The sequence below is a fragment of the Leptonychotes weddellii genome, chromosome 4, assembly GCF_054177405.1.
Source record: "Leptonychotes weddellii isolate Sample4059 chromosome 4, ASM5417740v2, whole genome shotgun sequence".
Classification (NCBI taxonomy): Eukaryota; Metazoa; Chordata; class Mammalia; order Carnivora; family Phocidae; genus Leptonychotes; species Leptonychotes weddellii.
The window spans coordinates 21,401,830-21,415,661 of NC_138372.1; the positions used below are offsets into that span (position 1 = coordinate 21,401,830).

The 13,832-nt window shown below is 61.3% G+C and overlaps 1 protein-coding gene across 1 annotated transcript in view; it reads right to left on the reverse strand.

Annotated features, from left to right (window-relative positions):
• Window positions 1-1,191: 1,191 nt before the first annotated feature.
• SDC3 (syndecan 3) overlaps window positions 1,192-13,832 on the reverse strand; it is a 36,866-nt gene continuing 24,225 nt past the window's right edge. Inside the window, exons 2-5 of the mRNA XM_081817926.1 lie at window positions 10,432-10,549; window positions 8,176-8,789; window positions 6,174-6,465; window positions 1,192-5,337 (exon numbers count right to left, since the gene is read on the reverse strand). Of these exons, the coding sequence (XP_081674052.1) occupies window positions 5,171-5,337; window positions 6,174-6,465; window positions 8,176-8,789; window positions 10,432-10,549 (1,191 nt within the window). The 3' untranslated portion in view covers window positions 1,192-5,170. The remainder of the gene's footprint in view (window positions 5,338-6,173; window positions 6,466-8,175; window positions 8,790-10,431; window positions 10,550-13,832) is intronic.

The window sequence follows — 13,832 nt, forward strand, 5'->3', positions numbered from 1 at the left end:
GGGGGTTGGAGGTGTTGGCTGAGGAGAAATGACACCCCCACCCATTACTTGGTCACGAGACACCGGTTATTGTCTCTCTCTCCCCAGTAGACTACATGCTCTGAGGGCAGGGGCTGGGTCTGTCCTGGTGACACCTCGTCCCCCAGTTCCAAGCGCAGGGCCTGGCACAGAGGAAGCCTCAAGAACCTTTAGTGAAGGGAGGGAAGGAGGAATGGGTAGGATCTTGTATCACATCCGCAGGCCTTAGACTCCAACGCACCCCAGAACCCCCAAGACCCTGGGTGAGTATCACATTTTAAGAGGAATAAATTTCTACAGGAAATATTTGTGGGCCGTGGAGTGGTTTCCCTTGGAGGAGGTAGGTTCAGGCCATGACACTCATACCTCGGGGCCACCCCATGGCAAGAGGGCAGAACCTGGTGTGCCCCCAGAGAAAGGCAACATTGGAGAGGCGGGTTTTGGCTAAAAGCAAAGGACTTTTCAACAGGCAGAGTGACCAACTGGTCCCCAGGATACACTAAACCGCCTGTCACAAGAGGTGTGCTGGCAGGGGCCGGGACAAAGCCCTCCCAGCTCCAAGACCCTGTGAGCCTAGGGGTCAGTCTGTGGTTCCAGGTCAGGGAACTCCTCCTCTGCTGATGTTCTGTTCTGTTCCAGCACCGTGCAGTGTTCTTCCTCATGTAATCCTTACCCCATTCCATTTAGGGGATGGTCATTGTTATCCCATTTCACAGGTGAGAAAATTGGGGCTCAGAGAGCTCAGAAGTAGCTTCTCCAGAATCAGAGCTAGGAAATGTCACCTGAGCTTGAAACCAGGCATACCAACACCAAGCCAACCGGCCTGGGTCAATCTGATTCCAATATCCCGTGGTCCCAGGATTGTTTCTTTGTGGCCTGAAACCAGCTCTTCCCCAGGGGGTGGACCACAGGGCCCCCAGCGCCACACAGACTGCCTCCCCCAACCACAGGCCCCACCCGGCCTTACCACTCTGTCAGCTCTGTGGTTTCCCAAACACTCTCAACCAACAGCAGCTTTGACCATAAAGGTTCCCGCAAGGCGTTGCCAGTCAATTTTCCTTGCTTGGTTCTCAATTTCTCCCGAAGGGGAAGGTAGCGCAGGCCCAAGGAGGGGGGCACGGGCTGCCCCTCCCCACAAAGTGTCCATGTTTAGTTCACACTCAGGCCACACTGTATCATTTCAGCTTAATTTTATTTCCTCTTATAAATGGGCACAGCACGGGAAGTGTTAACAAAAGAAAAAAAACACAACCAAACAAAAAAACAGAACGAAAAAACCCAAACAGCTCCTTCACAAGGCTGGGACAGGTGAGTACCCATGGTGGGGCAGGCACCTGGGCCTCCTTTTCCAGTCTTTTCCCTCCACTTTTCCTTAGAGATTTGGCCATGAACTCAGGACAGGTATGGTTAATAAACAGGTTATGGGGGAGAGAAAGGGCAGGGAAGGCCTGGGGGAGGGAAGGACAAATTCCCACCCACCCCAGGCCAGGTTCTCGGAGGGCTCTGTACAAGAGAAAGGACGCACAGGAGGGACACTGTCTTCAGGGGGCTCTCTGGAGCCACACTGCCTACGAAAAATATTTACATGTATTTGCCACGCTGGGGCTGGGTGCGCTGAGCTGCCAGGTGGGCACCTGGGGGATGCTGGAACCATCAGCCCTTAGATGGCAACCCCAGGACCCGGTCTTGGCATCTCTGTAAATCTGTACAGTCTGTGGGCTTCTATTTACAGGCAGGAGGCCTGAGGAAGCAAGTCCAGGGTGGTGGCTGTCAGGAGAAATTCAGGAGAGCCGAGGAGGTGGTGGCCACCCCTGCCCCGCCCGAGAGGCAGAGATGGGTCTGCTTCCTGTGCCCAGGGCTCCAGCCCGGAGGCCCGGACAGATGGCTTTGCCGACCCCAGCGGGGTCTGGCCTGAGCACCCCAAGCCACTGCCCGCAGACCTGCCTCATCCAGCCCTAGTTACCACCCATCCACCTCCAGGGCTCAAGGGGACAAACCTTTCAGGAGACGTCCCCCCTCGGGCCTCCTAGGGAGACAGAGCCTGGGTTCTAAAAAGTCACAGCCAGAGCGGGTGGGGGGGAAGGGGGGGCCAAACCCCACCTCCTGAGGCCCCAGCTGCCCTCCCTGGTTCTGAGAGGTTCTCAAGCCACACAAGCTCCCTCCCCTTTGGAACTGGCCCTGCTTCCAGAAAATGCCAGGGCCCTGCAGGGCGCCCTCCCCGGGCACACTCGGGTGTGACCAGACACATCGCGCCCAGGCTGGGTGAGAGCCCCGCACCCACATTGCACCTAGGACAGCTCCAGCTCGTCCTTTTAACCGACCTCAGTCTTGGCCCACCCTGCCGAGCTGGGCTGGCCGGAGGGGATTTGGGCTAGTCAGACTGTGTTCAGTTTCATGCGGACAAAGCCTGGGCCTTTGTTTGTCTCAGGTCCAGGGCTCCATGAACAAGGCCCTCGGCCTCTTCTCTCAAATGCAAAGGACAGAGAGAGGAGGCCAGTGCCAGGAGGCAAAGCCCCAAGCCCCAGGCTAGAAGCCAGCCCTCAGGATGTGGGGAGTCAGGCCTGCTGGGGCCAGGCTAGACCCACGCAGGCCACCCCAAGCCCATTCCAGCCAGACCAAGCCCAGCTCACCCATCCTTGCCGGGCCCTACCCCACCATGGGCCCTGGCCTCTGTTGGGGTCTCCAACCCTGGGCCCACCATCCCTGGGTTTGTGTCCTCTCTCCTCCATGCTCCCTGGCTTCTCAGCCTCGGCCTGCCCAGGCCTTGTCACCAGAGCTGCTGGCCCCAAGAGAGCAGCCCGCCAGGGAGCAGGGTGGAGGGAGGCCGGGCCTTTGGTCTCCCCCTACCCCAGCCCTTCTGCTCCAGGGACGACCGAGGCCAGGTCACCTCTCCTTCAACAGATCGTAGGCCCAGGGAACCTCCCCTCACTCCTGCCCCCTTCAAAGGCTGGGTTCCTCACAAGCTTCCAGGCCCTACCCAGGGGCACACTGAGTCTAAAAGATGGAGCCCTGGCCTGGAAGTAGGATGGTAGAAAAGACAGGGGGTGAAGTTCCCCAGAAGCTCGCCCTCACCACCTCAGGCCTCCCTCCCCCTCCCCCCTGCAGAAGGCGGCTGCCAGGGAGTCTTGAAAAGGGAACAGAAATAAGAGCTGGGTTCCTGACTTTAATCTGGGTTGAAGGCGAGGGGTGGGGTGTGAGCACCAGCCAAGCACAACTCAGACCACATCCCGTGGCTTCAGGAGCCCCCACCAAGCACACCCTCCCCAAAGGAGATTTGTGGCCCCACATTTAAAATATCTACAGAAGCGGCCCCCCTTGCAAGGGTAACAAAGAAGGGGGGAGGTGGGCTGAGGCCTGCGGCACCCCCACCCCCACCCGCTCTCAGCTCCTGGCTTGGAGCCCTGTGTCGGGACGGGCTGCTCCCAGCTGCAGGTCCATCCAGCTGCACCCAGGAGAACCATCAGGTGGTCTGGCCAATGAGCGGGTCAGTGTCCACAGGGAAGGCCCCAGGGTGGGACCGAGGTGGGCCTGGCGAGGCCAGTTGGGGGGGGGAGGGAGAGGGTGCAGGAGGCCCCGGGTGGCAGGGCCCACCCTCGCAGGCACTTTGGGGACTTGTGTCCTGGGAGGCAGAGTCGGCCCCTAGCTCAGAGCAGAAGGGGGACACAGGGAGACCAGGAGCCAGGCCACATGCCCCTCCCCGCCCAGGGCTTGCAGTCCTGGGAGACCCAAACCCCCCTCCCCAGCCTGGGGCCACATTCCAGGAACCAGCCTGCCTTCCTCAGCAAGGCTCCTAGCTAGTGAGGGGCTGGCCCTGGACCAACCCCCTGGCAAGCGACAGAGGGGAGGGAAGCAGGCCTCCCTGGTGTGCAATGCCCCGGGGGGCTCGTGGCAACATCCCCTCCGGGCCACACTTTATTCCAGGAAAGGCAAGTAAGTGCCCCCACCTATTCTCCAGTGTGAGTGCGGGGCTGTGGGGGGGGGGGGGAGATTGTGCATCCACATGGGATTGTATCTGACGTGCCGGGGTCACTGGCAATGCGGGTGGTGTTGGCGTCGTGGGGAGGGACTGAGTGTGACAGGGCAACTCAGGGGACCCAATATGGGCTGACTGTTCCAGCTTGACTCCACCGTCTCCAGTGAGCCTGAAAGCTAGAGACAACATGCGTGGTGCCACAGTGTACGTGGGGGTGTGGGGGGGCAGAGAGAGGGGCAGGCCGCACCGTCACCATCAGGCAATGATGTCTGGTGACTCGCATGGTCGTAAGCGCTGGGGGGCCGTGAGAAACCCATGAGACTCAGCATCTTTGGAAGAATGTGTGTGTCTGGGACAGGTCTGCACCGATGGCTGGTCAGGACCGTGTATGCTTCTGTCGTTGCGTGCTTCTGTCTCTGTGTGTGACGTGATGCGTGACCACGTGGGAGATGGTGTCTGGGCAGAGCCCACTAGCAAGAGGGAGGTCCGAGCAGCCCCGCCCCGCCTCGCCAGTGGCCCCCAGGGCACTCTCAGGAAGTCAGTTCCTTAGGGGCAGACGGGGATGAGGCGGAGGCCTGTGGTCCGTGTGCACGGGGCAGGGGTGAGGGGAGAACGACCCCACAGCCCCAGAGAGGCCAGGACAGACCAGGCTGGCGGCAACAGGTACCCTCTGTCCCGGGCAGAGAGGGGCCCTGGGACAGTGGCGAGAGGCTGCAGTGTCTCGGTGATTTTGAGGGCTGAGCCTGCCCAGTGCTTGTCCTGGAAACCAGCCAGAGGTCCTCTCTAGCTCCAGGAGGAGACCGGGGCCAGGGTGGGGCTCAAGCCCATGTCAAGCCCCACCCCTTCTCCCAGCAGCCAATGCGCAGCCTCCTTCCTCCTGTCCGTCTGACATGAGGCCCGGAAGCTGGCTGATTGCGGGGAGAGCACAGCGCAGGGGTGGGGGTGGGGGGGGAACAAGAGATGAGCTCATAAGGGCACAGCCGAGGGCAGATGGCAGCGCCCCCGTCCCTCAGGCAAGGTCTGTGTGAGGCTGGCAGTCTGGGCAGACCTTGGGAGGGCGGGCAGAGATGAACTGGGGCCAGGCTCCCTTCCAGGCCCAGTCCCAGGCCAGGGCTGGTGAGGCCGGGCCGGGGGCGAGGCAGGGGGTGATGCTGAGCTACGGGAGGCACTGTGGCTCCTCTAGGCGTAGAACTCCTCCTGCTTGTCAGGCTTCTGGTACGTGACGCTCGCCTGCTTGGGCTCCTCCAGTGTGTAGCTTCCCTCATCCTTCTTCTTCATGCGGTAGATGAGTAACGTGACCAGGAAGGCAGCGAACAGGGCGCCCACCACCCCGCCTACAATCACAGCTGTGGAAGAAGAAGGCAGAGGTCACGGGCTAAAGACAGGGCGGGATGAGCTTAGAGCCTGGGCAGGGGGCTGAGAGTCTTGAATCTGGGGCGGGGGGTGGAGTGAAGTCAACTCGAACACCCCCTGCCCCGGCCGGCCTTCACAGCCCCTCACCAGGGCCTGGCTCCCTTCTGGGTGCCTGACCCACACCCACAGACGCCCACACACACTCTAAGGGGGTGTAAGATGCCACCAGTCGGAAGACGCTCCGACGTCTCATAGACATTAGGAAAGCAAAAAACTGCCAGCGGAACTACAACACATCCCAACTATGGAAGGGCCTAGAGCTTACTTAAAAAAGAGTTAACTTATGAGCAGACGTGCACTGAGGACGGGTGAAGTGCAAAATGGCCATCCCCATTCTACAGATGAGGAAAAGGGAGCCTGGAGAGCTGAAGGACCTGCCTGAGGCCACACTGCTCCTGAGTGGGGAGCAGGGTCTGGACCACGAGTCCAGAGACTCTTCGGGAGAGGCAGCCAACGCAGGTCCTCAGGGCGTCAAGGCTGGGGGCAGGTCAAGCCAAAGGATGCGGTCAGAGATTAGGGTCCAGGGGCTGAGGGCCCAGAAGGGTTGACCAGCACGGCCCAGGGAAGCAGGTGTCAGGGTCAGACCCTGGGACAGGGGAAGGTCAGAGGAGGAACCAGAGGGCAGGTCTGGGTGTTGAGGCCCCAGCTTTCCCTCCTAGGAAATGAGGCTCCTAGAAACCCACGCCCTGACCTCTTCTTGGGTTCCTAGAGGTCAAACTGAGGTCCGACCGCTGCCTCACTCTGGCTCCTCCCGGGCCCCAAGCCTCACCTACGAGCACCTCCTTCCGCTCCAGGATGCTTTTCTGAGGCAGCTGAGCAGCCGAGCTGCCTGAGTCGATGGCATTGTCCAGGAGGCCGGGGCCTGGGCGCACACCTTTGGGCAGCGTCCCAGGCGGAGGTGACGGCTTGGCTGCAGCCCCGCCCACGGCCACCACCTCATTGGCTGTGTCTGGCTGTGTGGTCTCCTCCTCTGGCAGCTCAAAGTCCCCGCTGGGCCCCCCGCTCACGGGCACCTCGGGCTCATCCCGGATCGTGGTCAGGACGGACTCCGGAGTTGGGGTCTGTGGGGAGGGTGGCATGAGCCCAGGAGCCAGGCCTGCCCGCACCTCTTGCCGTGGGGCAGCCCACCCCCCTTGCCCCCCACCTAACCCCCCTTCCCCAGTGGGTCTGACACTTAGAAAGCACTTGCTACGTGTCAGGCACGGCGCTAAAACACGTGACGGGCATTTGACCCTCACGACGTCCCCAGGAAGGAAATATCATTGCCCCTGACTTACAGAGCTGGTAACAGGCTCAGAGAGATGAAGCAACTTGCCAAGGACACACAGCTAGGAAGTGGTGGAGGCAGGACTAGAATCCCAATCTCCCCAGCTCCAGCGGCTGTGTCTTTGACCACCACACTACCCTGCCTCTCTTCTCCCGGGCCCCGTCCTGTCCCCAGCCCGCTTCTGTCCCCTCTCTCTCTAGCCGCCTTAGTGATCATCCTTGGGAGACTGCTGCCAAATTGCTGGCTGGGGGCTGCTCGATGCAGACCGGTCCGCCGTCCACGCACCTGAGGCAGACGGGAGTCCCTCGGCCTGGGGGTCACTCCAAGAGCACACCCACAGAGCATCATGCCCCCTGGAGGTGTGTCCGGGAGGCCAGCCCGGGGGCTCCCACCGCGTGGATGGGGGCCCAGGGCTCGGATGCTGTAACTGGCATCCTGCTCTCCATACCCTTCCCGCCTGGCTGACAACCATGAGACCCAAGGCGGCCCCGGCGGCTCAGGGTAGCTGAGGGCAGGGCCTGCATCCAGCCGGGGCTGGCCCTGACCTGCGGCAGCTCCGCCCCGACGGCCCTCGTCCGTGAGGCGGGCGGCAACGGGCTTCAGTACCCCAATCAGTGCTGCTACCTGCCCCCTCGCCCAGCATGCCCAGCAGGGACCCGGCTGCTTTTCCCACTTCCTTGATCCCATGCATCCCCTGCCTCCCTGACATCTTTACCCTCTTCCCTTCAACCCTCCACCCCTCACCCCTAAGCCCTACACACACACACACACATGCACGTGCGTCCCTGGCCTCCGGAGCCAACTGCGGGGCTCAGACCCTGACCGGCCGTCGCCGGCCAAGCCGCCTCTGTCGCAGGACGAAAAGGCAGCGCCACCCCGAGCGGCGGGTTCGGGCTGAGGGATGGCATGCTTCCCCCCTCCCTGGGCAGCAGGCCGCACGCGTGAGCTGCGGGCTCTCCTCTCCCGCAGCCTCCCGTCTCAGTCACCTTCAGACTAACAACGATGGCGACGGGGGTGACAATGACAGTAGGGAAACTTCTGGTTGGTTTACCACTGCCAGGCACTGTTCCAGGCACTGTTCCAGGCACTGGACAATTCCCACCACACTACGGTTCGCATCCTATTATTTCCTCCTCCTCGCAGACGAGGGAATGGATGTCCAGTGAGGACCAGTGACTTCCTGAGGTCCCGAGGCTCCCAACGACGGAGGCAGAACTCCCCGCCGCGGTGCCCGTCTCCCAAGCCCCCGGCCCCGCCCCCGCCGCCACGCTTCACCCACTCCCTTCCCCATCCATATCTTGTCCCAGCATCCTGGTCTCCCTTCCATCCCCGGCCACCTCAACCACTGTCCTCATCCTGGGCCTTACTCCCAGCCTCGGCCCTCCAGCCTCATGCATCTCTCACCCTCTCCGTCCCCAGACCCTCCCGGTCCTCAGGCCCTCCTGCCCGGCTGCATCCTCCCTCCCCAAGGCCCTGACCCACCCTCCTCTCCCCACCTGCTCACCTGAGCCACCTCCGTGGGTCCAGGGGCAGTGGTCCTCAGGGGCAAGGTGCTCTTCTCAGGGACGTCAGCCTCCTGGGTGGTAGCTGGCCTGGGAAGGGCCCTTGGCCTGGAGGTAGCTGTGCTGACCATCCTGGGCGTTGGGGCCTCTGTGTCCAAGACGGCCACCGTGGTGGGAGGTGAGGGCGCTGCTGGGGTGGTGGCCCGGGCCGTGGCTGCCGTGGTCAGTGGAAGAGGCAGAAGCCTCTGCACGCCGGTGGTCCTTATGATGGAGGTGGTGGCCGTGGAAGGGGGTGCCGCGGGGAGGCTGGGGGCGGCGGTGGCCACCGTGGCGGGCACCGTGGCCACAGTCAGGGCCTCCGCAGTCGTGGCAGCAGTGGTAGCCGTGGGAGTGGAGATGGTGGTGGTTCTCTGGCTGGGCTCTCCTGGGACCTCTGTCACCACGGGGGCGCTGGTGGCCGGCTCCGGGGTGGGGTGCTCAGAGGGGAGCTCTTCCAACGGGGTGCCCACAGGCTGGATGTCCACGGTGGGCAGCACTGCGGGTGTGGTCGACACTGCCATGGCCACATCCGGGCTGAACCGCATGGCCGTCTCGATGCCCGACTCCTGCTCGAAGTCTGACGGGGCAGGGGAGAGGAGAGAGCTAGGGAGCCGGGTGATTATGCGGGGCGTGAGGGCCCCAGGTAAGGAATGGCCATCAAGAAGCGGGGGGGCTCCCAACCCTCACTCTGCACAATTTTCCCAGGACAAGATGAGGGAAAGAAGGAAGGTCAAGCCTGGCCAAAGGTTACCAGTTGGCTGGTGGCTGGTGGCTGTTCCCTAAGTCCTCTCTGCTTAGCCAAAATTTCCTCTAGGGGGGCACCTCTTCCAGGAAGTCTTCTGTGATTATTCCAGACCACACCGCCTGGACCTTCTGGCAGGTTGAACCCCGGCAATGTCAACTAAAGCCCTACAGGGTTTTTAGCCCTTGCTAAAGGCTGGGGGCAAGCAGGGGAGTGGCATTCTAGGAAAAGTCAGACCTGGGTACCCCCTACCATGAGCACATGGTGGCGGGCACATTCAGAGCTCCCCCCAGAGGCACAGGCCACAGGGAGACAGCAAGGAGAGGAAGGAGCCCTTCCTGTAGGGAATGCTGGAGCAACCTGGCTGCCTCTGAGCCCGGACACGTGAAGGGGCCCGGGAGGAAATGAGGAGAGACAGAGAGAGAGAAGGGGCGCCTGACCAGGCAGAGAGAGGAGGGGTGGCAAGCAGCCAGGAAGGTTCAGGAGGAGAGACATGACCCAGCAGAGATGGATTTTACGAAGATTAACTTGCAAGAGGCTTACATGGAGTAAGCTAAAGCAGGGAGACTCAAGGCAGGGGACCATGGGAGGCCAGGGCCATGGCACCCAATCTCCTGCCATCCCATCAGACCATCTTGTCCCCTCCTTGGGCCCAATCTCAGCACAGACCCAATGTGGGGCTCAAACTCACAACCCCCGGATCAAGAGTCGCCTACTCTACTGACTGAGCCAGCCAGGTGCCCTGAGCACACAGCCCTTTTTACTACCGTTTTTCGAGCTCCTTCTCTGTTCTAGACCCTGACATCTTGTGCTGAAGACTTCCAGAGGCTCTAAGAAGACACATTTGGTCTCCTCATTCCCAAGTGAGAATACAGGGCCTCAGAGAGAGGGAGTGGCTGAAGGAGGTATAGCTGTTAGGTGGCAAAGCCGGGATTCAAACTCAGGGCACCTCCCTCACTTTGCACCACTCTGCTGGCCTTTCCCACGGAGCCAGGCTGTCCCAGGCACAGTGGCGGCATCTGCCCCTTTCCATGGCTCCCGGAACCTGCCCTGGGCTACTGCTGATTGGGCGGGAGGGGGCCCCCTGACCCAAGCTGAGTCAGCCAAATGATCTCACTGACAATATGCCACTCAACCCAGACGTGGCTACCAAGTCCCTGCAAGAGGTCAGGGCAGTACTGTTCCCTGGGTTACTGAGGAGTGTCGTGTTCCCTGCCAGGGGCGGGAAGTCTGCAGGGAGACACGAGCAGTGCTCAGAGACAGAACTGTGGGGAGCAGGGGGTCCCGAGCTCTGAGGTCTCAAGGCCCTGGTTCCAGTCCCAGGAGGGTGGTCTGCCCTTCCGGTGCTCACGGTCCAGGAGCCTCCCTTGCCTGACCTCCCCCTCCCCTCACCCCACCGTGGAAGCGAGCCTGCGTGGGCCCCTGGAGGCAGACAGGATTGCCCACACACAGGGGAAAGGAGAGGCGAGGTACTTACAGCCTGAGCCCGACCCTGAGTAGAGGTCATCCAGCTCATCATCGGGGAAGGAGTCGTCATCCCCAGAGCCCTCGAGATCCACGGGCCTCTCGAAGTTCTCGCTGCGCCAGCGCTGAGCCTGGGGAGGACAGAGTCGGGCACAGAGCTCAGCACCTGAGGCCAGCAGCCCGGATGGGCCCAGAGTGACAACAGACACGCTCATGGGCCAAGTGACAATGAGGGACAGCATCGGGTATGGCCACCACGTGGGAAAACAGAGCCAGGGCGGGCCTGATTATCACTTCCCACCCACCTGGGGGCCAGGGTAGCAGCCCCATCTTCCTGCCTGACGGCCACCACTACGGACCTGGCCACTCCCCCATGCCTGATCAGAACTGCTAGGTGGCAGGGCTGGGCTTAGAGCCAGAACGCTGGCTTTGAGTCTGGCCTCCAGCACTTAACTGCATGTGTGACCTGGAGTGAATTACTTAGTCTCTCCCTGCCTGTTTACTCATTACCCATAAACAAAGAGTGCCTGCCTTCTTGGGGTGCTGTGAGCACGCAGTGGGCTAACGTGGGTGTGCGCACGCAGTGGGCTAACGTGGGTGTGAGCACGCAGTGGGCTAACGTGGCTGTGCGCACGCAGTGGGCTAACGTGGGTGTGAGCACGCAGTGGGCTAACGTGGCCGTGAGCACGCAGTGGGCTAACGTGGGTGTGAGCACGCAGTGGGCTAACGTGGCTGTGCGCACGCAGTGGGCTAACGTGGGTGTGAGCACGCAGTGGGCTAACGTGGCCGTGAGCACGCAGTGGGCTAACGTGGCCGTGTGCACGCAGTGGGCTAACGTGGGTGTGAGCACGCAGTGGGCTAACGTGGCCGTGCGCACGCAGTGGGCTAACGTGGCCGTGAGCACGCAGTGGGCTAACACGCGTGCGGTGCCGAGCACCTGTTGCACACAGGTTAGCGTGACTCTCGGTGTGGCCACTGTCATCAGACCCACCCTCAAAGTGCCTGTCACAGACAAGAACAGAGGCGGGGCCCCCATTCCGCAGAGGAGGGAGCTGAGGCCCATGCAGCCGCCCCGGGTCACCAGACAGCACGTGACGCAATGAGATTCAGACCCTGCCGGGGACCCAAAGTTTCCGACCCCACAATCCCAAAGGCTGTGTAGTTAGTCCCATCAGACAGACATGGGGTTTGGGGAGATTTGGGGCTTTTGGAGGGACGTACCTTGGGTAAGAGTGGCTGGGGGGGGGGGGAGAGTAGGGAGTGTAGGCTCTAGCCCTGGCCCTGGGTCTTCCCCCAAACAGGAAGTTGGCCCACCTCCCCACAAAGCATCTTAATGCCTGAGTTGGCTGAGGGCCTGAAGGCCGTTTCCACTTCAACAGGGTCAGAAGGGGTAAGAGCGGCTTCTCGAGGGTCCAGCTCACCTGGCCTAAGACTCTTCCCGGAGAGGGGGGTGTCCCTCCCAACGGCAACCCTGCAGTGAGAGCCAGCACAAAGGCAAGCAAGGCAGGAGGGCACCCCCCACCCCCAGGGGCAGGCTTGGCCCCACCCCCTGCCACACCTTTGACCCTAGCTCCAGGCTGGGCCAAGCCAATCCCTGCCCCTGAGAGCTTTCCCAAGCAAAGGGAGATGGACGCCTGGGGCCCAGATCCGGAGGACTAGCACTTGGGGCTGAAACAAGCGAAGAGGGAGAAAGGCATCTCCAGCAGAAGGAAGGGAGCAAGCACAGGCTCCGAGGTGGGGAGGTGCAGCCTGGGCTCTCACCCAGGGTCCCTCTGCACCCCTCCACTTGCTGGGTTCCAGCCCCGCTGGCGGCTCTCCGTTCCTGGAATGTGCCTGATCTCTCTTGTCACTCATGCTGTTCCCTCCACCCAGAACACTCTTCCTTCCCAGCCCCACACCCTCCAACTTTTGGCCAGCCGACCTTGACGCCCCTTTCACTTCTGCCGAGAAGCCCCCCTGCTCTGATCTTTCAGAGGATCCTGTGCTTCTGAATGTGCACCTACCACTGCCGCTTGCGTGTGTCCCCACTCGGTGACTGCCCACCCCACCGAACTACACCTTGAAGGACTTGCCTGGCACATAGTAGGTATTCAGGAAGTATCTATTAAGGAACAGTTGAGCTGGAAGATGGGACTAATTCCTGGGGCAGGGGCGGAGTAGGGGCAGGCTGGAGCTGCAGCCCGGGAAGCCCCATCACAGGAGGCTCTCGGTGACGTGCCGACAATTTCATCCTGGAAATGGGTTACTTTGCATCCTGACCGCACGTCAGAAGATGGTGAGCACTGATCTGAGGAAGAGTCCAAGCATCCGCACCATCTGCCCAACGTGGGGAACCACGAAAGGTGTGTGAGCCGGAGGGGGACCGGGTCAGTGCCGCGTGCAGTGCTCAGCCTCTCACAATCCCACCCACCCGACGGGCCCCCTTCTGGGGTTCATACACAGCTAGGGTGAGGCCCCCAAACCTGCCTTCCTGCCTCAGCCCCGACCACATGCTCCACAGCCCTACGCAGACCAGCCAGGGCAAAAGGCCAGGGCAGTGAGCCAGGAGATTCCCCCCGTCCCTCCACCCCACCGTTACCCACCCCATACACACACGCCAAGTAATGAATTAATCAGTATTTACTTGCTACCAGTGAGTCATGGAGTGGAACAATGAGTGTAATTGCTCCCGTGACTAATTGCTGGGTCTTTCTCGGTTTTAGACGTTCCAGGAGCTCAGAGCGGCTCTCATCCGACTTGCCCCAGCCCCCATCTCTGCCCCCACTGCCCAAAAGAGCAAATCCCAGGACCCCAGACGAGGGAGATGGAAGGCTCCCTGCACCACCAGCCAAGCTGGAGTCCCTTGGAGATGTTCTGTGCAATTCTGAGGCAAGCAGCCAGGAGCCAGAGATGGGCAATTCCTGCTCAGGGCCACACAGCAGGATGGGGACTGAGCAGGGACCCGTGATCAGACTCCCATTTGTGGGCAATGTCACCTTCACGGTGTTTCCATCCTTCCAGAAAGGCCAGGGAGTAGCTGAGAGACCTCTAGCTGGGAGGAGGGGTTCTAAGAAGTCTGAGGTCCCTGGAGACCCCCAAACTGGAGTAAATGTGGGGGCCAAAATAGGGAATCCACATGATTCCTCAGTGGCCCCTGCCCTAACGATCAGCTCCTGGAAGGGCCTGCACGAATCCAAAGACTCCCCCCAAAGCCACAGACTCTTGAAATGACACGTCCAGAGACAGAGAAAGAACATACAGAGACACACCCTGATACACAGGCACCTCAAGGCAGCCAGAGAGAGGCATCTCGTGTTGGCGTGCCTTTGGGTACAAACAGGTGCATGCACGGGGAGGGGGGCAGGCACAGGGTGGGGGCACACACTGTGCAGCTCTGAGGCTCAGAGACAAGCATGGAGCCTCCTGTGAACCCAT